Here is a 25,008-nt window from a genome sequence, read left to right as displayed (position 1 = left end):
TTTTTTAAATGGAGTAAAACAAAACACTATGGTAATCTTCCGTTTTTTTTTAATTTTAAGTGAATAACCAAGTTTGATACGGTCAGATCAGATCAGAATTTTCCCGGTTCAAAGCGGTTCAACCCATCATTCAACTATGACTATAAACAATAATCATTTTCAAGTCCGATCAACGGTCAGACTGGTCGGGTCGCCTGGTCCAGTCATCCCAACACGGGTGAGACATTCTTTGATGTAAACAAACTTTTTTTTAATAAAATTAAGGATATATATTTTCCACATAATCAACCAATATACCCTTTTTCTAGATGTGGGACTTAGGGATTAACACATTCCTTACTTATAACTTACTCCAGATGAATCTCATTTTATACATGTTGATAGAAAGAGGTGTCAAAATATCATTAGCTATATAACATAAATTATAGTTTAATAAGTTTAATTGTATACAAATATCTCAGTTTATAGATAACATAATCTACACACATGCCTTTTCATGAATGTGTAAAGTTGGTAGTTTGAGAATTACAGAATCAATCTTTTCTAAAAGAAGATAAAGCATTTCCTTATTTTCTTTGGGATAAAGGAAAATGCCAAGTATACTACATGAGTTGTGTGAGAAGGAGAAGCTTCTTCCACTTTTGAGAAAAAGATATATTGTAAGAGTTTTTTTTATAGTGTTATTGTATTATCTACCAATCATTTTTAGTCATTATTGACATTTTAGAAAAAATAATTTAAATAAATGGTGAATAATGTACTGATTGTGTATCAGTCTTTATACTGTCAATGCATAAATATTTCATATATTTTTCATACGAGAGATGTTCATACATATAATTTGCAACAGGCTTTATCTTCTATGTAAAAAAAATGTAACAGCACTATATGTATAGATTTAGTTATTCTCTGAAGACCACATAGTAGAAGGGTGTAGAAAATTACTTTTCAATTAAGAGAATCTCTTGATAACTTAATCTGACTTTTATAATCACATTGAAGACAATGTTATTTACATTGTATCTGGTTTACTTATAGGTAGGGGTGGAAAGAGGTTCGATTGCATATCAGAGATTTATTATCTGACCTATAAAAGACTAGGTCAGATTAAACTTTTTTCGTAAATAGGTTAGACTAAGACTTTTTGAAAAACCTATTTAGTTTAACAGGTCAGACTTTGGGTCATCATACAAAAGGTCTATTAAGTCTAATAGGTCGACCTATTTAGCTATTTAACTATCTAGTTAAAAGAATGCATATTAGCCTATTTAAATGTAGACATGATGACATATTTCAATATAATATAGTATAATAGGCATTTAAATATGCTAACAGGTTAGACTATGCTTTTAAACAGGTTATACCTAAGTTTTGAATTTTTCTTTTTTAAACAAGCTAATAGGTCAAACTTAGGTTTCTATATGTTATATAGGCTCGACTTGTTTAAGTCAAAGTTTGGCGTGACTTGTTTCTACCGTTACTTATGCATGTAATCACACTTCGGAATTTGAAGTAAGTACTTAAGAAAAAGATAAAGAAAAAGAGAAAAAGTAAAAGTTAAGAGACATTTCCTTTTTTATATCCCATAATAGCTTATGTAATGCTTCATTGGTAGAGTAATGGACCCCATAATAGAACAAAAGTATTTGGCCTTAATATATGATGATATATACCAAGTTTATGTGGTGCATTTCAGCACTATTTCAGCTATGAATTTCATGAACAAAAAACTGGTTTCAATTTCCAATATGCAAGATGATATTTTTATGAAGAAACTTCTCCTTTCACATGATCCAGATGGTCGTTGGTTGGATTCTGAGACAATGCTTCATGCTGTCGGAAACATTATGTTTCATGTTTCCACAATAGGAGTAATGTTTTTTACTCCCTTCATATGTTGTTAATTACTATAAATATATGTATTATCATGCATTTTTTCTCATGGCTTTTTAGATTATAAGTTTAAGAACATTTAGATTATGATTAGTCATCCAAAATTTGACAAATTTAGCACTGTTACTTGACCTGTGAGAACTTCAAATGTATGATCATGATAGCCTTATTATGCAAAAAAAACATCATTGTATAAGATTTTTTTGGGCGGCCCAGTATACGAGGCTACTACTTATCGGATCTGAGAGTAAATGTATGCAGTCTTATTCCGACAAGAGGTTGTTTCCATGATTTGAATACTAAGTAATAACCTTCCTGTTGCGTCAAGCTCACCATCTTCCAAGTCGGTTATGATTGATATATGGAACATAGAGATTGTCTCTTGCACATACAAGATCAATAGGTTTTTACTATGTCATTTAGAAACCATCTCCTATTAGAAACTTATGACAATAAGCTTGAATTTTAAGATTAACTTTTGACCAAACATTCAATGTCCTTCACCTTTAAGATTTAGTGATCACTGATTCATGATTATTATATTACCTTCATCTAAATTTTCATACTATGGTTTCAATTGGTTTCTCTTGTTTCAGGTGGCTTCTAATATATATACTGCATCCTTTCCTAAGATTGACATAACTGATCAAATTGAATTACTTGGCTGTCCTGAACCAATAGGATGCATCATCAAACAAATTTCATGCAAAGTACTTCATATTCCATATTTTGGCTTAACTTTGTGCATGCACATTCACTTAATAATTAACATATCTATTTTATTGACAGATACTTTGCAAATGTTCCGGCGAAGTCGATCTTAAGTCAAGGATAATGAGTTTGTTTGATTTAATAGGGAACTATAGATGGGATGCAAAAGTAGTTTTAGTCCTTGCTGCTTTTGCTACAAAATATGGTGAATTCTGGAACCTTACACAGCTATACCCTTGTGATACTTTGGCTGCATCAATTATGAGGCTTAAGAAACTGCCCTACAAATTAAGGGTCCTAAAGCCACAAATAAAGGCATTGAGCTTGTTGGTTAAGACCATGATGGATGTGGCAATGTGCATCATTAAGTTTGAGGCTATGCCACTTCAACATGTAGAGCTTGGAAATGATGTACTAATTGTCACAAAGTCTCTTATATACTTATCTGTTTACTTGATAATCAGAAGCAGTTTGGCATGTTTTTCTCAAGTTGCAGAATTCTCAACCAAGAAACATGAGCAAGTGCATGTTCTTTCCCTTGAGACTTATAGACCAATAAATTCATACACATATAATTGCTTTTATTAAGGGGGAAATCCAAGAACACCCTTTGAACTTTGCATGATGTCCAATTTTAGAAAAAAAAATCTGTAAAGGGATCTTGAACTCTGATTAGATAACTTGAATAGAAAATATCACATGCAAAGCATAGTTCAGGGTCCTTTTTATGCATTTTTTGAAGTTTAAAGATTAAATTACACATCATGTAAAGTTCAGAGGTATTTTTAAATGATAAAGGATTATTTTGCACTCAAACTAGAGTTCATGGCCCCTTCTACATACGTTTGATATTCATGGACTAAATCACCATCTTATAAAGTTTAGCTGATGTTTTTGGACTTTTTCATTTCATTTATATGACATAGTGATTGATCAAAGTTATTGTTAGTTTCAAATGCATATAACATAAGAGTTTAATATATATGCTATTCTCTCGGTGTAAAGTTTTTTACACGGTCACTACTCAGGCCGTAAAAAGCCTCTTGATCTTGTTTGTGCATAGAATATTCTCTCACAATAAATGACATGGGATACTATTTTGATGTATCCACAAATTTCAGGTTTTCAGATTCAACAATAATTGCAGCATGGGAGCTCTCAAGTTTGGCTTATAGGTTAAGTAACATATATAGCATTCTCAAAGACCAGGTTGATGTGTGTCAACAAGAAATAGGTTAATTTTTGGCTTCATAAGAGTGCTTATAATGGAAAGTTTATTAAGCAATTCTGACTTATGAACTAATATCATTGGTATAAAATATATGTTTCAGAGAGAAACTTGCATGTCAAGCTATTGAGCCTTGTTGATGAAATGCAAAATGATAATCAGAAGATTCTCAATTTACTGTTTGCTTCGAATAACTACTTGTCGCTGAAGGATTGTCCAACACAAGTAAAGGTATTATGCTCTTTGATGCTCATTTATGTGTTGATAAAGGTTTTGATTCTATAATTAGACTTGAGTTTATACCAATAGATATATTAGTTATAATCAAGTAAGAAATATATTAAATGCTAGGAGAAATCGCCAAAATGATGCAAATTGCATGACAAAAAAATAGTTAGTGCCATAGAAAATGCAGGGTTCAAAACCTGAATATTGGTAGAATTGCGAGACATGAAGTGTGAGCACCTGAGTTCAGAACCTGACAGTTGCACAATCTCTCCGAATGTTGCCTATCAAAAAAGTATATATAAGACATAGAAATAGTTCCTCCTACTAATGTTAATATTCTGTCATATACAGCTTGGTGTGTCTGAACTGAAAAATAAGATAGTTCTGTTATTGATCTCGAAGCCGAAGCTGTTTTCCCTAGAAGAACTACTCTTACTTGTGCAACAAACATGTGATCATCATTTGAGTGAGAGTTACAAGATTGTGTGGGTTCCCCTTCCATCATCCGATACATGGACTGATTCCGAAGATACTAGTTTCAATTTCCTATCAGATTCCTTGCCTTGGTATGCTATTTGGAAACCGAGGTCACTTAGATCAGCAGTAGTGAAGTACATTAGGGAAGAATGGAACTACAATGAGGAGCCCCTAATGGTAGTATTGGATTCTAATGGCAAGGTTACAAACAACAATGCTCTTGACATGATCAACATTTGGGGAGCGCGAAGTTTTCCCTTTTCGGCTTCGAAAGAGGCAGAGCTATGGCAAGACCAGAATTTGACAATGCAACTTTTGCTAAGTGATATCAACCCTCTCCTTGCTTATTGGGTAGGAGCCTGATTCATAACATATTTTTGATAAGTTCTTTTATGTGCACATCATTTTTATACTTGACTAATGATATACAACAAAAATGTAACATGCATCAATAACAACTATTACACATGTATTTTCATACAAGAACAACATCACTAGCAGCCAAAGAACAACACCTATGTTTTATACTTTTATTGTATCTAACATGCTTAGTTTTTCAGGTTAAAGAAGGCAAAAATCTTTGCATATATGGGAGTGAAAACTTGGCTTGGATTAAACAATTCAATGATAACATAACTCAGCTCAAAAAAACAGGTTTGCAACTAGAAACAATATATGTTGGCAATAGTAAGTTAAGTGAACAACACATAAAAGAAATAATGGCAACAACTACTGCAAAAAATCTCAGTGTCCTACTTTCCTTCACAAAACTACAATTCTTTTGGCTTCGGTTAGAGAGTATGAGAAGATCAAAACTTAGACAAGGAAAGACACCATCTTCTGATCATGTACTAGAAGAGTTATCAACATTGCTTGAAATGAATGATAAGGAACAAGGTTGGGCAGTGTTTGGAAGTGGAAGCTTAACTAATATCATGAGGCTTCAAGGAGAGAAAGTGATGGAATTATTAAAGAAATATCATGAGTGGGGAGAAAATGTACCCAAGTTGGGTTTGTTGGGTGCTATAAGAAACTTCTTAGACCCTACTTTTGTTGCAGGACCTTGCAGCCACTTTTACTTAGTTCCCTCAAGTGAAGAAGTAATTACTCAAGGAAGTGTAATTTGTGAAATTTGCATGCATCCTATGAAGAAGTTTGTGGTGTATCAACCATGAATTTGGTAAGGTAATAGGTAAGTTTGTGTGTTATTTTAAGATTGTTTCTTGTTGTGAGTGTCTCATGTTTTTTGAGGGATAAAACTAGAGACCAAATAATGGTTTAAGCAAAGGACAATGTTTAGAAATAATTATTTGGGTACTTGTAATGTTTTCCAATAAAAATATTAGGCAATGTCCCGGGTTCGAGTTTCGTAGATGGAAAAAATGTCCACTGACAGAGTTAGCCCTACGTACTTGTGGATGTTCCCAGCTTGAACATGATTGGCTTCAGTGCGAGTATACATGTGCGAAACAAAAAAAAAGAACAGATTTTAAACATAACTTAAAAAACCACTAGGATTGGACTAATTGTGAAGGGTTAGAATACTTTGCATAAGATCATGGAAATATGTTGCACCTGCTCAGGATGTAGAAAGTGTTCAAGACTTTACAATTTCTAATCTAGTTGTAATTTGAGAAGTACCTTTTCTATATGCAAATTTCATAATCAGTGTTTGACATTGTTAAAATACACATAAGATGTACCTGAAGTCTAGTTAGAACTTTCTTTTGTATGTTTCTGGAGAGAGCTTTGATATGATGATCTTCTTCAACCAAATCATAAATTTCTTTTATGACTTTCGTTTTCTCTTTAATGGGGAGAGCTGAAAATACTGTTTGAGTATTCACTCATTGAACTCATATCTATTATCAGTTTTAGAAGCTTATGTATTATCAGAATTAAGTCACTTATTAAGTTTGTAGCCGATATAATTATATTAAATTGAATTTCTGAATTTATGAAAGTGAAGTCTAAATATGTAACTCAATTGAATTTATATGGTTAATCAATATTATCCTTTCTATCTTTGTCATCATAACTTTCTTAACCATGCCATTAATTTGACATTTGTCAATAGAAAATGAGTTGAGCCTTCTTGAGAAATTAGGTCACTCCTCATAGAAAATGGGTATAAGTTTTTAGCTATATAACTCTATTTCTAAGTGCAAATGTTTATTTATAAGATTACATAAAATTCAATAAAAATACACATTCAATATACTTTATTACCTATCTAAAATGCATCCCTTGAACATGAGGTCTAAAGTTAAAATTAATGTTTTATGACCGTAATACATGTGCACTATTAGTATAACAATTTATATATAATCATTCATCATTTATTTGTAATACTTTTTTAAGAGTCAACGATGATTAAATATGAGTGGTGCATGATATAATAACATGTAAAAAACTCTTACATTGTTGGGGCATATATATTTTTTCTCTTGTTTTATTTTGTCATTCTTTTCCTAATTCAAGCATACAAATAGTTTAATGATGAAATTAGTAGATAACAGAAGAATACATGGACTCCATTATTAGGGCTTAAAGCCTTTTATTTCCTTATTTTTTAGGGACAAAAATCCTTGTAGGCCACGGTTACCCAAGAGACAAAGTAATATTTTGGTTTGTGGTCCCTCATCACGCGAGAGTACTGCTACCCAAGACCATTAAAACTCAAGTATATATTGAAATCAATTAGTTTATTGAGTTCATTATTTTTTTTGGTTTTTCACATGTATTCTTGCACTGCACTGGAGGTAATCCTGTCCGAGTCGGAAACATTCACAGGTACATGAGGCTAACTTTCTAAACGGACATTTTTTCTATCCACAATACTCGAACCCAAAACTTTGCTTAAGGGGAATTAAGTATGTATCACTTAAACCAACGCTCGTTGGTTATTGAGTTCATTATTTGAGTATTATAGAAAATGATATATATTCTTACAAAATGTTCTATTGAAAAACAATATTTGTCATAAATTGATATTTTATTTATGACTGATTGGTTTATATGATTACACTTGAAAAACCAACATTTTCTCGGGTTTGTGGTTTCCCCTCCCAGTAAGTGTCGTTTCCAGAAATTGAACTCTTGACATTGGGAATTCAGTAGGATGTTACATCACTAGATCAATATTTTGTTGGTACATGAACACGTAATTAATTAATAAGCCGACCTTGTACACAACTTTTAAATAAATTAAAGCTTAATATATAATTTTTAATTATTAATTAAATGTTTTTTTTTTTCAATTTGTTATCAGGGTTTTCTAATGTATGTTCAATGAAAGTAGGAAATGTTCATAGGAAAACTAAAAATGCCACATAAAATTACTAAACAAACTATTTTTCCATATAAAATTATCTACTTAATATATGCTCTATCATACACATTAGATTTTTTTTTTCTTGGAAATAATCAAATATGCTAATTAGTGGCATATAGTTTCTAACGTTTATCTAAGAATAGATGTCAAGGATTCTATTAAAAAAGTTTTTATAGAAAAAATAAATGTCCCATGCATATTTCAAGAATGACAAAAAGATCACCCCAACAAAACTTTGCTTTAACTAAACCCTTTAACGTATTATGGGCATACATTAAAAAAAATCCCACTTACATTGATCCACTTAAATAATTAATTTTATAGTCCATAGGATTAGGAGTTTAAATTTGGTTGTGGATTTGAAAATGTTATTCTTGATTTTTTTTGTATAACATTGTTGGGTTTATTAAGTGTGAAGTCTCACATTGAATATATGGGGAGAGGTTAAAGTTTTAGTTCAAGACGTGATGTTTCACTTGTTGTAGCTCTACACTCTTCCCACACCTCACTAACAATGAAACTCTCCGGAGGTTGGAAGTTCCTCCGGTCACAGTCTGATCCAATATAACTAATGATACCCCTTTCTCATATCAAGTAAAAAACTAATCCTTTTAAATTATGTGATTGTCTCTCTTAACAAATATCGGAGAGAAATCGAAACTTGTGGCATAAACTGGTGCTTAATTGTCTCCCAAATTAGTTTGAAGTTGTAGCCATACACCTATTGCAATGGGCACAAGCACCGACAAACATTCCTGGTAACAGGGCCCGGGAACAAACAAGAATGGTTCCTTGCACTCATGCTCATTCCCACTCTCTTTTGTCTTCTCAAATGCTTCATTACACCATGCAACGTGTGCTTCAATTCCTATACCATTATTTCGACGAGAAAAAGATGTATAGATCGACAATATAAAAGTTTTTTACATTAATACTGTATCATTCATCATTATTTCACCTAGCTCGTATATATTTCTAAAAAATTTCTCTTACTTAGCTCGTATAAAATCTCACTCGAAGCTTTGTAATGAATTATATTGTATCACATTGTGATGGTTAATATCTATATTAGAATAAAGTATATTATGGTATAAAGAGATAAATTATCTCATTATTTTCTATAAAGATATTTCTAAAACTAGACGAAATAGTACACATGTCATACTTTTATTGGTCAGAGAAGATAAATTATCTTAGTAAATACATTATTCTCTATCTACTATATAGTAAGGTAAATTAATCAACTCTTTGGGAGAATGATACATGTTTGATTTCCCTTAAGCAAAAACTCGAGTTCGGGTCTTGTGGATGGAAAAAATGCTCGTTGGGAGAGTTAGCCCCACATACCTATGGATATTCCTGGCTCGAATAGGATGGCCTCCAGTGCGAGGATACATGTGGGAAACCAAAAAAATTAAACAATGTATTATGCTTGGATATTGTAAGGTATATATATATATTAGAGGTTGATTGATGAGTGACCAAACAAATGAGAATGTTGTTGTAAAGTGTAGTCCACTCCACTCCTAAAAAGGAATAAAGGATGGTCAAGAACAAAGGAAACATCACTTTCACTCACTTTTCATCCTTACATCAAACTTGTTTTATTCAATGCCATAAAAAAGAGAAATCTAGTATCATGGTTTATTTGTATACCAAATTGGAAACACCATATATCTAGCTAGCTCGTCTTTTTAATGCATGACGTCATAAATGTTATTAAATTACCAATTTATTTGTTATATGTAAATATATAAACACTTTGTAATAATTATTCTCCACTACCAATATAGAATATCATTCCTTATAGTTGATAATTAATAACAGACTAAAAAAGTATGTGTATTAAAAAACGAAGTATTTAATATTTAAAAAGATAATAGGCTTAGATTCTAATACTTTTTCACTACTTTTAGAATCTATAGGCAGTGAGAACTTGGGTTCCTAACCTAAAGACATAATCATCACCACCCATAACTCTTGTATTATCTTTTAATCTTGATATTTCAATCATAAACTTTTAGATTCATTTTCATATGTACCACCCTACAAACTTTAGTATAGCATTCATAAAGTTACCACAAAATATATACATTCGTTTATATGAGATATTCAACATATTTTTCATTTAGTTATATTTTTTATTCCCTGTCATGTTTGGAAACCTCATCGATTTCGGGTTCAGGTTTTAAATTTTAGATTTAAGTTGGGTAAGTATAAACCCGACCCGATCCATCTTGTTGTCATTACTAACCCCATGTCAACATATCTATCAAGTAATGGACTCTCTAGTACTTTAGAGAATATGCAACAATGAGTTTCTTGGTACTAACATGAGTTAGGATCTTCTCCATTAATAGAGAGAATCTTGTGTGAGCCGAGAACATCTACAGGTATGTGGGGCTAATTTTCCTAATGACTATTTTTCATCCACAAAACTCGAACTTAAGACATTATTTAAGGAGAATCAAACATGTATCACTTAAACCAACACTTCATCCCGTAGCTAAAACATATTTCATTAAACATAAAACAATTAATCCATACTTTAATATAATTTTCATTCCATAATAATCATTTTATTATACAAAAACTATTTTTTTTATGGATTTAACATGTATGCCCTAACAATTTAAATTTTTTTTTTACATAGTCTGTATATATCTATATTGATATTATTGACTCTCAAACAAAATTAATACAAATCAACAGTTGATGATGTGTTGTGAGTATCAAAAACTTTACACACCCAAAAAGTGATATTTTCATTCAACATTTGGTGGGGGCAATATAGTAATTTAGTAAATACCACTACAACATAGTCCTACCACTATTTAGCATAATTTGTTCCATAGTAACATTAACACCCAAACTCATCTCTCTCTATTCTCTCCTTCTCCTTTGACATTATTAGAGATAAATACGAAACCACCAACATTATTGGAACATACCCTCCACTCTACCCCATGGGAGGACACTTAGACCCTACAGCTCAAGAGTTCATACCCTCTAACCCTTCATTCCCTCTTCCTCACATTCCTCTTGGGCTTTCCTACGCTACTCCTCACTTATCCTACACCACAACATCACCACCACCCAACATCGCCACGTCACCAACACGCTCTTTACTCATAACCCCATTCCAAATCTTCATCACTGAGTCCCTATTAAGAACTGAACTACAAGTTTTCGGTGATGTCAGAGGGGTACAAATGGAAAACTTATTAACTAACGGAACCGTTACTGTTCATTTCTATGATCTCAGACATGCACAGACGGCGTTGACGGCGATTCAGGGTCAACACATTATGCAACAAACTAGGCTTAGAAACTATTACTATTACTACTACGGTGGTTGTGGCGGTGGTGGTTCTAATTTGTTCAACTCGCCGCCGTTACCTCCACCGGCGCGTGGGCTTATTGCGGGACGCGCCGTTTGGGCTCAGTTTGCTTTGCCGGCGTGTAATGCTGTTCCTGATGGTCAGAACCAAGGGACTATAGTAGTTTTTAATTTGGACCGTGAGGTTTCAGCGAAGAATGTTCGACAAGTTTTTGAAACTTTTGGTATTCTTTCAACTTATCACTTTTCACGTTACTATTATTTTTTGTTACTATGCTCTCACGAATCGAAACTTCGACCTTACTAGACCAACGTTTTGTTGGTTCAGGTTACTATTATTTTAATCATGAATTAAGTGGCTTCTAAAAAAAGTAATTTTTTTGAAGGAGATGATAGCACTCTTGATTAGAGGTTCAATGTGAGTTTATGAATGTTGTTAAGTATCACACCAAAAAATGTTGAATTTGATATAAAGTTATTGAAGTTTATTTTGTGTGGTTGATTTTTTTGACATGTCTCTATCTCATACTTTTGTGTATTTTAGTTCCTTAAATTATTGTAAGCATAAGCTATAGTAATCTCTTATTTTATGAAATTGTAATTTGGTGTATAAACAATAGGTTAATGCAGTATAAGGACTAATGTAGATTGTAGGGTAAAGTTTTTAACATTGTGAATTTCATTATTCATATTCAAGTATATGATTTTTGTTTAAAAGATAATGCTTCTTGATACATCAATGGTGTGAAAATGATGATTATGTGTTCATGCACCATTTTTTGTCTTCACTAACACTATTTATTATTGGATGAATTGATAGGTCCTATAAAGGAATTGAGAGAAAGACCTAATAAAAAGAACCAAAGATTGATTGAGTTTTATGACATAAGAGATGCAGCAAATGCTTTGAAAAACATGGATGGGAAGAAGATTCATGGAAAAGTGGTTGTTATTGAGTATAGTAGAGAAGGAGAACACAACAGAAAGTTCTACCATTCCAATAAGCCTATCAACTTGAATGACAATGTACTATCACCACCCTCACCCTTTTCTCCTCCCTCATCGCGCTTCTCGTTCAAGAAATCATCGAGTGTTAACAAGAGGAGCGCCAAGAAGGTAAGGAATTCGGCAGGGACCATTGAAGAAGCAGTTAGTTCAATGAATTTGAGTGAGGAAGTTGTCGATGGAGTTGAAAAGAAGCGGCTGCAGCAGCAACAACAACATTCAAATGGGTCTTCAAGGAAGAATTCCATTAAAAAACATAGTAGTTGTGAGTCTATGATAGAAAGCACAAAGCATGGACAAGAAACATATAGAGGTAATAGGCATTGGAAGGGAAAGCAAAGAAAGAATCATGATACTCAGTTTCTCATACAAGAAGATGCAATTGTAGAATCTGGTTGTAGAGATACTAGAACTACTGTCATGATCAAGAACATACCCAACAAGTATAGGTTTGTCTCTCAATTTTTATATAACTGAGCTGCAACACAATTAAGACTATAAGGTTACGTTTGCGAGTTAGATTTTGGAAAGGAAAGAAAAGGCTTCAGAAGTAGTATTCCCTTTCCATTCCCTCCTAAAACCCAACTCGGAAAGAGACCCGAACTTGAGCATTTGGAATATAGTATTTAATTTTATTAGTATAAAAAAAGTTGTGAAAGTTATGGAAGTGACTAATATTAAATTTTGGTTGCAGTCAGAAGCTGCTATTAAACATGCTGGACAGCCATTGCATACAGTGCAATGAACAGATTGGTGACTGCAACAACCAGCCTTTATCCTCATTTGACTTTCTTTACCTTCCCATTGATTTCAAGTATTTTTCCATTCCTCTAATAACAATTGTTCTTTAATATTTTGTTGGAAAGTAAATCCCACATCGCCTATCTCATTGTCAATTGGTTTTGAGATAGAACCTTACCATATTTAGAGTAAATACCCATTTTAGTTCTTTTCTTTTTTGGAGGACTAAACTGGTAAAATCGAAAAATATGAAAGAGTAAAATGAATATTTACTCTAATGTTTATATACATTGAATAAATTAATTATATTGGTGATTACATTTTATGTATAATGATGTTGAAACAGTAACAAGTGCAATGTGGGATATGGGTTTGTGAACATGACATCTCCAGAGGCAACTATGAGGCTCTATAAGGCTTTCCATCATAAACATTGGGAAGTCTTCAATTCTAGAAAAATCTGTCAAGTCACCTATGCTAGAGTTCAGGTATTTATTCTTTTCAACTTCTTCCTTTTCTTTCCATAATTCATTCACTATTTATAGTTTATAGTATTATAGTATTTTTAGTCAATTAATAAATAGTTTCTGCAGTAAGAAAATGGTTACATGATTGTTAGTTTGTTATTATTTTATTTCATTTTCTCATTTATAATGGATAAAATCGAAAAACTAAATGCTTCAAGATAAAGGGTACTATTCAATATACTATTTTCAAATTTTCATTCAAGTTTCTAGCAAAAATCAAAAAGATTATAATTTTATGTTTTTTATAATGATAAGTTTCCATAAAGAAAAATAGCATCTAACTTAAATAAATGTTGTGTATATATATATATATAGGGGTTGGAAGCATTGAAAGAGCACTTCAAGAACTCAAGGTTCCCATGCGAGCTAGATCATCACATGCCAGTGATGTTTTCTCCACCTCGTGATGGTATGAAGGAATTAACAGAACCATTTCCAATAGTTGCCAACAGCAACAACAAAACCATTCCAATTCCAATAACAATTAGTGTCACCAACTCTAGTGAAGATAGTAGCAGCATCAGAAGCAGAAGTGTTGATGATAATAGTGAAGTATAAGGACTAAGGGTTGTGTTCTATGGTATTAGTATGGTTATGAATTATGTGCATTAACAAGTACCATAGATGATACACATACCAGTTTTAATTATTTGTGTTTGGTGCATGAATTCTGATCTAAAATGTGTCCTTTTCTTTGGTACCCTTTTGTTTAGTGTTGTGTGAGGCTATAATAGTCAATGTAAATAGGGCTATTATTGTCAAGAACTCAAGACATAGTTAATATTATTTGTGTTTGGCTTTATTTCAATTGTGGACCATTTCTAATTTTCTATTATTATCATTTGTCCTGCATTGGTGACTCATTAAATGCTCTCTGCACTGAGTTTTGTACCTTTCACCTTTTCTTTCAAGCACACCACTAGTCACCACATAGGATCGGAATTATCTGTTCTAAATCGTGTCTCGTCTTAAGTCAATCACATATTGACATGTGAATAAAAGAATTTTTTTTAAAAACAAGAGGTAATAAAAAGTAGCACTCTAATTAGTTTTGGACACCATTCCGGACAAGTGATTTCTGTCGCCCACTACAGTATTCACAATATCACCTGTTCTTTTTCCTTGATGTATTGGGGCTTTGACACGTGGACAACATGATGCAGTACACCTCATAGGATCCTTCTCCAACTCCCAACCATAACCTTGTAATGTTAATGTCAAAATATATTGGTCATAGCATATATCCTTGTCTATGTTTGACCAATTTTACACCAGACAAAAGTTCCAGGACCCCAGGTTTCTCTTTTAGGGGGAAAATATTTCTGGTATTGCTCCTTCAACTGAGTTTTTTTTAAAATCAAAAGATGACATGCAAAAAAAAATAATAGTTGTATTCTTAACAACTCAAATTGAATAACTTCATTTTTAATAAATCAAATTTTTTTTTTATTTTTCTCATTTTTTTTATCTTTTATCTCTATAGTCTAAAAAGTATGGCTGAAAATCAGCTGAATTGAGTTGAGCTCAATAAAAATTTGTTTGGCTCGAAGCTCGACTCAGTTTAGAATGAGCTATGTTTCAATCTCAAATTCAGTTTGATTGAGGTTCGCGAACTGTTCGGTTCGACTCGTCAACTTAAATTAGATATTTCATGAAGAGTTTGTAAACTTTTTTGTTTAACTCATTAGTTCGATTGGTTAAGTTCATCAACTTGAATGATGATTATTTATTTTCTATATGTATATATAAATGAAGGGATATGCTAACATAGGTGAGGTAATATTTTAAAATGAGTAGATTAGCATTATACACAAACAAAATTTTGGACAAAAATAATCTTCCTATTTCACTTGTTAACTTGTTATGAGTTTTAGTAATGAGGGTATTACTCATAATTTGCATTTAGAAACAAATATTCTACTCCACTCTCCCTAACATAACTAAATTAGGGAAATTATTTTTTTCCAAAAGTTTTGATGTACAATACTAACATAATTCTAAAATACTATTTTACCTTGATTACCAAATATCCATGTATATTGATATATATACAATATATGAGTCATAAAGTGATCATATAGTTAGGATGAAGGGTTTAATTAGTAGAGTGATAAAGAAGTTAAAAATTTAATTTTTACCTGCTAAAAATACTAACATTTGTCTATAAAAAATATAATATATATATATATAAGATTGACACATGAATAAAAGACAAATTTTAAAAACAAAAATAAACAAAAAGTCATATTTTGATTGACTTGAGACATGGAATGAGACACTATTTAAAACAGGTAATCTTAGTCGGAAGTATATCGCCCTATTAAAAATGTAGCTTAAATCACTTATAAATTTTCTGATGTATTAAAGATATTGGGGCAATGCGAAACCCAAGTACATGGTCCATGGTCCGTGGTTGTGGCATGCGTGAGTGTTGTTTTGATGCAATCTAGGCCACACGGTTGGGCACTTAGGGACCCATCCCTTGTCCTTTGGAACCCGATGAATATCCCACTATCATCTTACATTTGCATTAAATAGCCCTTTAGATTCTCTTCAACTATTTCTTACTTTTAGAGATGGCAACCGAATCGAGCGGACATAAATAGTGTTTTCCCATACTCATACTAATAATTGTTTCTATGTTGTCGTGGATCGATTTCATGTTGTCTTCGTGGAAAGCATGTATAACCAACACGTTTTTTCTCATGGAAATTAATGATTTGGGTAAGAGTTTATGTTATTTTATTATTCCAATCTTAATTTGTTTTATGATTAAACTATTTTATTGTTAATCAATCTAAATCGAGTTAACATATTAAATGGACCGAGTTATAAGGTTCATGTATAGTAAATTTTGGTGTCTGGCAAAGTATATGTTTGGCCTAATATAATATAATAATTAATTCAGATTTTACTTCTACAACTCTCTAACCTACAAAATCATTTGTCATAACTCCATTATATAGTAATCTAACATTTCACTTTAAAAACTAATGCATGCAACAATCATAACTATTTTCAAGATATAGAAAAGGATGTATGGAACTTAAAAGATTTTAATATTGTTACTGCATCATCCACTATTAATTATCATTGACTTATAAAAATAATACAAATGAATAATACACAATATATTGATTGTGTATGAATCTTTATATTGTCAATATATAAATATTACACTCTTTACAATAACTTTTTGTAACATTTTTGGACACCTTATTTAATGGACATATTACGAAAATAATGCGGAAGTGTAAAATAAAATTTGTGGATATTTCTCATTGCATTATCAAGGTATGAAAAGCCTTATTTATAGTGTAAACTAACTAGTTAACTAATCAGCTAACAATTAATAAACACATGTTGGAAAACAATTCAACATATATTAAATACGTAAAATATGTAAAATGTGGTAGTTTTGCTTTCCAATAGGACACTTGTGATTGCTATAAACAACCACAACCATGTTATATACATACTCATCTAGGAAAGTATACTTGTTTTATATTTTTTAATCAATTATAACAAGTGATACATGAAATTATTTACCTCTCATCGAGTTTGTGACCCACAACCCACTCACCTTGAAATTGACACTATCTATACACTGAGGCAAACCACATAATGTATTATTCCTTGAGGGAGAACAAAGACATCATAGAAACAAGATAGCATCAATAACAATTAATCGATTAAGTGGGTAAGTGTTAATTGATTGACACAACTGTTAATCGATTGACTGGTTAGAAAGTCAAGTGAAGCATTGGTTAAACAATTATTGTAATTAACACATTTTACACATTTAACCATGTTGAATTGTTTTACAACGTGTGTTTATTAGCTTGTTAGAAAGTTATTGCATTGCTTGTTTTACAAGACATTGTATATAAACAACACTCTCTTATATCATTTAAAATTTAATGAGAAAAAAACATTTTATACATCCGCGTTATTTTCGCAATCCATAATGCTATGAAGTTATACATTAATAGCACTTCCTGCTAAGGAAATTGAAGTAGTAGGCATGTTGGTGTTCAAGCACAGTTTTTGTGGAGGCTAGACCCTTTGGTAGGGTGTGCATGTAGGGAGGAGAGTTTTGATGGTTTTGATCATTGTTGCTGAGTTAGTATCTCTCCATTAATATAGTGACAAGTGCTTCAAAAAATAAAGCAAAATATAATTTTCAATAACACATTTATCATTTTATTACAATAAAATTTCATTTTTGTCATTAAAAATAAAGAACGAAACATGCACTTAGCTGTTGAGTTCAGAATTTTGGTTCAATTACCATATCTCCAAGTTAGACATAAAAAAGAATTTTGTAAGTTTTGATTCTAAAAAATGGATTGTGAATCCAAATCATTTTAAATATGGGGAAATTACTTTAATCTATTTTCCTAAGTGTGTAAACCATGATCCATCCAAAATTACTTCATGACATGATGGAAAGGTGTAACCAATTATTTTCTTTTATATTTCATAAAAATTTAAATAGTTCCTAAATAATATTGATATATGTCACATTACAACCCTAAGTTATAAGATGATTTCTTTTTAAAATATTTGGTCGAAAATATATCCAAGTTTCATAAAAATGAGGTAGGAGGTTTAATTTGCTCTTTTGATGCAACAAAGAAATACGTTAAAATAATTATTTTTAATTAATTTGTATGTTTTAAAATTTTAATAAAAAATACAAAACATAAACACATCAGTAAATTAATAGTTTCATTGAAAAATAAATAACATTTTTTTAAATTTTACTCAAATCAATGTCATCAACTCCAATAATTTATGAGTAACTATATATATATATATTATCCTATAAAATTAATTAATAAATATTTATTATAAGAAATTGACATGTGTCATTTTGTAAACTAATCATATGTCATTTTATTGTATGTGTCAATTTTCTTATGATGTTGTAAGGTTTGCATGTTGTCTTTGTAAAAAAGGATTATCATTTTCATAATTTAATTTAATGTTTTTGTAATGAATTTAGGGAAAACTAAACTTTTTCATTAAAAGTTACATGAACATTCCATTTATTGAAATTTATATTTAGAATATTTTTGTTGATTTTTTTTTTAAAATCAAGAGATAAAACCTCAAGAGTTAAAAATTGTAGGCGATATTTTGACTAGAGATTTTGGTTATTGAGCTTGTTCTCAACTCTATATTTATCTTCTGAATAATAAAAGATTTTGTGAATAATAATTGTCACATAATTTTTATTAATATTTATCAATAACTATACATGAATGATTTTGATTTAGAAAGAAAAAAGTTGGATACAGAAAAGGCATGACAATAAAATTAAATAGTTTTCAAGAATATTGAAACATGCATTCATTATCATACATAAATTTTTGAGCAAAAAAACAAGTAATTACGATTTACATCACCATAATTATTACAATCATGCATGGAGAATGCATCTATATTATTGCTAATAAAGGGTTAGCAGTAGTTAGTTGTGGTAATTTCCTCTCATTCTATTTTACACTTATAAATAATGGATTTCTCATAGTTAAATATTAATTTCTTTCTATAGGATCATGAAAGTGAAGTTTTATCTCTACAAAAAAAAAGAAGTTAGATTGAAATTTTGACATAATATTTGAAAAACACAACTACATATCAAATGGGTTGGAGGTGAAATTAAAATAAAAAAATTAATAGTGTGAATATTTATGCTAATACCTATATTATAGTAATATATAGGGAAAACGTCTATGCAATCATCTAAATAGATTTTTTTGTCATTCATTTTAACTTTTACCCACTCTTTGAAAAATTAAATCAATAAAAAAGGTAATTGTATTTAGATAATTTTCAAATTTCACAAGCAACCCTTTTCATATTTATTTATTTTGTTCTATCTCAAATCCTTCTAAACACCACACATAAAAATATCATATTACCACCACCATTACATCAATATTATCATATTCATCAAAATATTGAATAAGATAAACACTTATTATACTCATATCCTACATTTTTTTTAATCTATGGTTCCTAAATTTAATGGAGGTTTAGAAGGCTAATAATATTAAACAAAAAGGCGTACTAATGATGGCCTCATCCCAATGATTAATGTAGTGAGTCATATTTTCCTGTGAAGCCAATTACGAAAGCTGAAAGTAGAATAGCTTACGTGTAAGATTCCCACTCTTCACCTATAAATATTTTTTATTTTTATCATTAAATATGCTATTGGTAGATAGAAATGTAAGTGAATGAAAAAATGTCTGGTGGGAGAGTTAGTCTTATATACCTATAAATATTTCTAACTCAAATAAGATTGTCTTCGGTGCGAAAATATCTGTGAGAAACAAAAAAAAAATGTATTTTCACGTATTCAGGATTAGTTCACTACATAAAGTAAGGAAATATTTTTTATAGTACTAAAAAAATATTAAAATTTGATTTTAATTCTTCTTCTCATTCTTTGTTTCCCTCTTTATGTTTTCTAAATGATTTATTATTGAATCTAACAAAATCTTATAATACTAGGCCAATGTTCAAGTGACAAGAAAAATTAATCATTAATTTTCTTATCTTTTTTCATTCTAAAACCATTTCAATTCATATAAAATGCGACAATGTTGATATTAACCCGAGAAATAAATATTTCTCTTACTAATATTTTTCATAGCAAAAATCAGGAATTAAAATCTAAACTAATTAATTTATAAGGACTAAAAATAAAACCACTTAATTAACTATAACTAAAATCAAGATAAGGTAAATGGGTAATTGTAACCTTCCCCTAGCATATAAGCTATTATTCCAAAAGCTAATTCTCCTAAAGTTAGTTAGAAAAATCAGTATCTTCTCCCCAAAGCTAATAACAAAAGCTCATAGTAAAAGTAAACAAAAAAATAATATTCAATAACTAAAATAAAATGATGCATATTTATAGGTATAAAAATATATTAAAACCCATTCCTTTTTTATATTCATTCATTCATTCATTCACTCTCTCAATTTCTCTCTCTTCTTTGCAAACAAACACACTCCAACGTTAATTTCATCAAACAAAACCTCTGATCCAACAAAAACACACGTGAGAAATTCTTCTTCACCGATCAAGATGATTCAATCTCAGGAACCTTTTCTGTCTCTAATTCGTAGTAATCACCCTTTCCATCACTCCATCATTAGCGATCAAAACTTTTTCTCTCTTCAATTTTGTTGTTTTTTTCTTCTTTCTGGTTGCGTATTTAGCAAGTATACTTGATCATCAAGATTACGCATACCCACAACATAGAAGCTGAAAAAGATTATTTTTTTACCGTACCCATCAACAATAATTGATTTCACAATCGGTTTTGATTAGAATTCCCTGTTTTTGGGTTTTCAACCATGGAGGATATTTTTTCTTGGGTTGATTCATTTTGATTAATTTGATGATTTATTTTGAGTTTACGTGAACCCAAATTTTCAAACTTTGATTGCAAAATTGATATTTATTTTCTTCTAGTTTTGGAATATCCAATCCTTAGGGAAAAAGTAATGAATACTATACTTATCCTTCAAGTTTTCATCTTTGGATTGACCTTTTTCTTCATCTGGGTCATCTAAAATCTAACTCAATCAATTGCTTTATAAAACTATACTTTTTGAGTATCTTTCTCTGTCTCTGATATTTTTTAAGTTTTTATTTAAAAAAGTAATATTTATAGTTTTTGTGATCCTTTTATTTGGAGATTGTGTGGTTTGTAATTTATAATTTGGTATATGATTTAATCATATACCAAATAGAGACATTTGGTCCTATAATTCAAATTTTGTTATTTTTTCTTTGTAACTTTGTGTCACATAATGAGTTGTAAGCATGTTTTTCTTTGTAGGTTTGAGACCTGAGATTTGCTAGTGAATTATATTTTTTGAGGTACACACTTTTTGCAAGATACTATAATTAGAGAAACAAAGAAATTAAATTAAATGTAGTAATAAATTTGCACATCATTTGTTCATAATTCCCAGAAGTTTAGATCTTTTCTTCTGCAAGTTTTTGGGCACTGCAAGTTAAGGTTTGTTAGTGCCCATGGATGCCACAACAACTAGTGGAACCCCAACTATCCAATACCGTAACATAGACCAGTCAATCACTACTGCTATTGTTGTTGCCACACCACTGCCACAACCGACATTCCTAAGGCAACAACGCCATTGCTTCGGCGACTCCACTCCTGGAGAGTTTCCTTTATCTGCTAATCCCTCCGTTGTCCTTCATATCCTCACCGCGTGCGATTTCGACCCTCAAGACCTTGCTAAACTAGAGGCAAGTGCTATCTATTTATCTATGCTTTTCTTTGTTTATGATGGTCTTGATTTGCATGCTCATATAGAAGCAATACATGCATGTTTTTAGGAAAATCTTCACCATTGGTTTTAAGCACATTCTCTTCAATTTTAAAGGGTCTTGTGCACTGGTTAAGGGATACAGAAAATTTCAAGTCAGCATTGGAAAACTAAGTTTACCACTTCTTGATATCAATTTTTTAAATACGCAAATGCTAACTAGAGCCATTGGTAAAGGAATCGAGGGTTGAAAAGTTTCATTGGAAAGTGGTTTGTTCAACACATTGCATCATTTTCCCATCAAAACTTTCTACTTTTTTATTGTTTAACCAGTACCATATTGAAGGGGTTAGTAAGACCCTTTAAAATAAACCAAATTAAACCATTGGTGAAAATCTTCTTGGATCATGCATTTATTCATGTTCCACGAGTATATTAGAATTTCTCATTATAATAAGGCTGGCTTCATTTATATATGGATGTTGTTGCAGGCAACATGCTCCTTCTTCAGTCAGCCAGCAAACTATGCTCCGGATTTCGAGTTGTCCTTATCGGAGCTTGCTGCATTGGACATGTGCCAGAAGAGAGCCATCTTTAAGCCAATGACAACAGAACAAAGGCAAGATTTTAAGCAAAGATGTGGAGGTTCATGGAAATTGGTGCTGAGGTATTTGCTGGCTGGAGAAGCATGCTACAGGAGGGAGAAATCACAGGCAATAGCAGGTCCTGGTCATAGCATTGCTGTGACATCAAAAGGTGTTGTTTATTCATTTGGTTCCAACAATTCAGGACAACTTGGACATGACAAAACCGAAGAGGAATGGCGGCCTCGACCAATAAGGTTGGAACATGTTGTGGCCAATATATTCCTCAATCCTAACTAGAAAGTGAACTAGTTGATTTAAAAGTTAACAGAACTGCGTTATGTTGCAGAACTTTGCAAGGCATTCGAATTATACAAGCTGCTGCTGGAGCTGGGAGGACAATGTTGATCAGTGATTGTGGGAAAGTTTATGCATTCGGTAAAGACTCTTTCGGGGAAGCTGAGCTTGGAGTTAATGGATCTAAAATGGTTGCGGCTCCAAAGTTAGTAGAGTCTTTGAAAAACATATTTGTTGTTCAAGCTGCAATAGGGAATTATTTCACAGCTGTACTGTCAAGAGAAGGCAGAGTTTATACATTCTCTTGGGGTAGTGATGGCAAACTCGGTCACCATACCGATCTCAGTGATCTGGAGCCTCATCCTTTGCTAGGAGCTCTGGAAGACATACCAGTAGTGCAAATTGCTGCCGGACATTGCTACCTGCTTTGTCTGGCTTTTCAACCCAGTGGAATGTAAGCTCCAACTATACCTTTCTTCGCTTTCCTGTTGGAAATTTGAGAGAGAGAGGACTCTAATTGGTAATTACATTATAGAAGTTAGGCTTTCTTGCATACCCAAAATTTCAAGAATATCAATGTTGCTACATGAAATTACAATTTTTTGTTCAATATGATTTGTTCTTTACTTTCCATTTTTTCCTACCTTGGTTACATCTATTTACTTGAAAAATCCATGTTTTCAAGATTCATGATAGTGGTGTAACATTGTTGATTTGTATTTCTAAGTTAGCTAGTTTGTAATACATGTAGCTTCATCCACATTGTAATAATTATTTTTTGAATGTTTGTTATGTCACCCTTCGTTGAAATTTCACAGGTCAGTCTACTCTGTTGGGTGTGGCTTGGGTGGCAAGCTTGGACACGGCACAAGAACTGATGAGAAGTACCCTCGTCTGATTGAGCAGTTTCAGCTTTTAAACCTTCAGCCAATGGTGATTGCAGCTGGTGCTTGGCATGCTGCTGTGGTAGGACGGGATGGCCGTGTTTGCACGTGGGGATGGGGCCGTTATGGTTGCTTGGGGCATGGGAATGAAGAATGTGAATTGGTACCGAAGGTAGTGGAAGCATTGAGCGATGTCAAAGCTGCTCATGTGGCGACAGGAGATTACACAACCTTCGTAGTGTCGGATGATGGGGATGTGTATTCATTTGGCTGTGGAGAATCTGATAGTCTTGGGCATAACGCTGGAAATGATGGGCAGGTCTGCTTCGCTTCTGCTTTTTCCATGTTTGATTTTAGTTATTTTTGCTCGACTTTACTTCAGATATTTCTTTTCAGCGCATTCAATTATCTCAACATGTCTACATCAAATATTAGTTAGACACTTAATCACAAGATTTAATACTCTTAATCACGTCAAGATTCACCTGAAGTTGCTCATTTTATGCTATGATTGTGCATGTACAGGGAAACAGGCATGCAAATGTGTTAAATCCAGAGCTCGTTACTTCGCTGAAACAGATCGACGAAAGGGTGGTACAGATTAGCCTAACCAATTCCGTATACTGGAATGCTCATACCTTTGCACTCACCAAATCAGGGAAACTCTATGCATTTGGTGCTGGAGACAAAGGACAACTAGGAATTCAGCTTGCTACAAACCAGACTCAAAGAGGAAATCCAGAAAGGGTTGACATTGATCTTAGTTAACTATTCTTCACACCATTGCTCTATCCTCTAATTTATGGTCAATTGCATAGCATTTAGTGTTTAAATTCCTTTGTCTACTTGTAAATATAATCAAAGAATGCTTCATGAAAGTCCAAGGTAAGGTAACAAACAACTAACAAGGGCTTCATCTCATGATGCTGCCTTATGGTTGTTGATATCAATCTTGGGTTGTTTTATGGTTTGTTTTTAGTTGATACATTGGTTAAGGTTAAGGTTAAGGTTCATTTACAATTTAATTGTCTTGAATTGCTTTCATAGATCATTTGCTTAGAAAGATTTGGTTGAATTTAGCATTCATTCATCATCAAAATTCTCACAATCCTTAAGGGTAGGCAATGTAATTTAATCTTTGTGAAAAAGTGGGGCAGTGGATATCCAGGAACCTAACCTTTCACCTCGAACTCGTATCTCATCGTTGATAGAATCTCGTGGTATGGTTAAGTGCTAAAATCAAACTCTTTCAATAGTATTTTTTTACATGCATGTGAATTCGAAAATTAAACTAATGAGATCATGTTTAAGTGATTAAAATCAAGATTAGAATCTATCGCACCATTTTCCAAGATTCAAACTAATTTATAGAGACACTTGGAACACCATTTTTGAATCACAATTCCAAGATTAGATTGGTAAAATAGGAATTGTTGTACA

The 25,008-nt window shown here is 31.8% G+C and overlaps 3 protein-coding genes across 4 annotated transcripts; all 3 read left to right on the top strand.

The window, feature by feature from the left end:
• LOC109328164 (protein SIEVE ELEMENT OCCLUSION C) lies at nt 1,661-5,820 on the top strand. The gene is made up of 7 exons (XM_019561483.1): nt 1,661-1,871; nt 2,490-2,603; nt 2,683-3,154; nt 3,722-3,838; nt 3,936-4,063; nt 4,412-4,888; nt 5,098-5,820. Exons 1-7 carry the CDS (start codon nt 1,710-1,712, stop codon nt 5,710-5,712), a joined length of 2,085 nt encoding a protein of 694 aa, XP_019417028.1. The 5' UTR covers nt 1,661-1,709; the 3' UTR covers nt 5,713-5,820.
• On the top strand, nt 10,768-14,375 carry LOC109327574 (protein terminal ear1 homolog). The gene is made up of 5 exons (XM_019560755.1): nt 10,768-11,435; nt 12,032-12,665; nt 12,911-13,030; nt 13,304-13,445; nt 13,800-14,375. Exons 1-5 carry the CDS (start codon nt 10,838-10,840, stop codon nt 14,040-14,042), a joined length of 1,737 nt encoding a protein of 578 aa, XP_019416300.1. The 5' UTR covers nt 10,768-10,837; the 3' UTR covers nt 14,043-14,375.
• LOC109328036 (ultraviolet-B receptor UVR8-like) lies at nt 20,471-24,656 on the top strand. Of its 2 annotated transcripts, XM_019561282.1 has the most exons (7): nt 20,471-20,629; nt 21,350-21,390; nt 21,486-21,783; nt 22,295-22,644; nt 22,737-23,138; nt 23,503-23,887; nt 24,094-24,656. In XM_019561282.1, the coding sequence occupies exons 3-7, from the start codon at nt 21,547-21,549 to the stop codon at nt 24,334-24,336; spliced, it is 1,617 nt and encodes a 538-aa protein (XP_019416827.1). In that variant the 5' UTR covers nt 20,471-20,629; nt 21,350-21,390; nt 21,486-21,546; the 3' UTR covers nt 24,337-24,656. The 2 variants fall into 2 exon arrangements, with proteins under 2 accessions (XP_019416827.1, XP_019416826.1); XM_019561281.1 differs by having other exon boundaries at nt 20,471-21,783.

Source organism: Lupinus angustifolius, chromosome LG15, assembly GCF_001865875.1.
Source record: "Lupinus angustifolius cultivar Tanjil chromosome LG15, LupAngTanjil_v1.0, whole genome shotgun sequence".
In the NCBI taxonomy this organism is placed as follows: Eukaryota; Viridiplantae; Streptophyta; class Magnoliopsida; order Fabales; family Fabaceae; genus Lupinus; species Lupinus angustifolius.
This window is presented reverse-complemented; position numbering and strand designations above follow the sequence as displayed.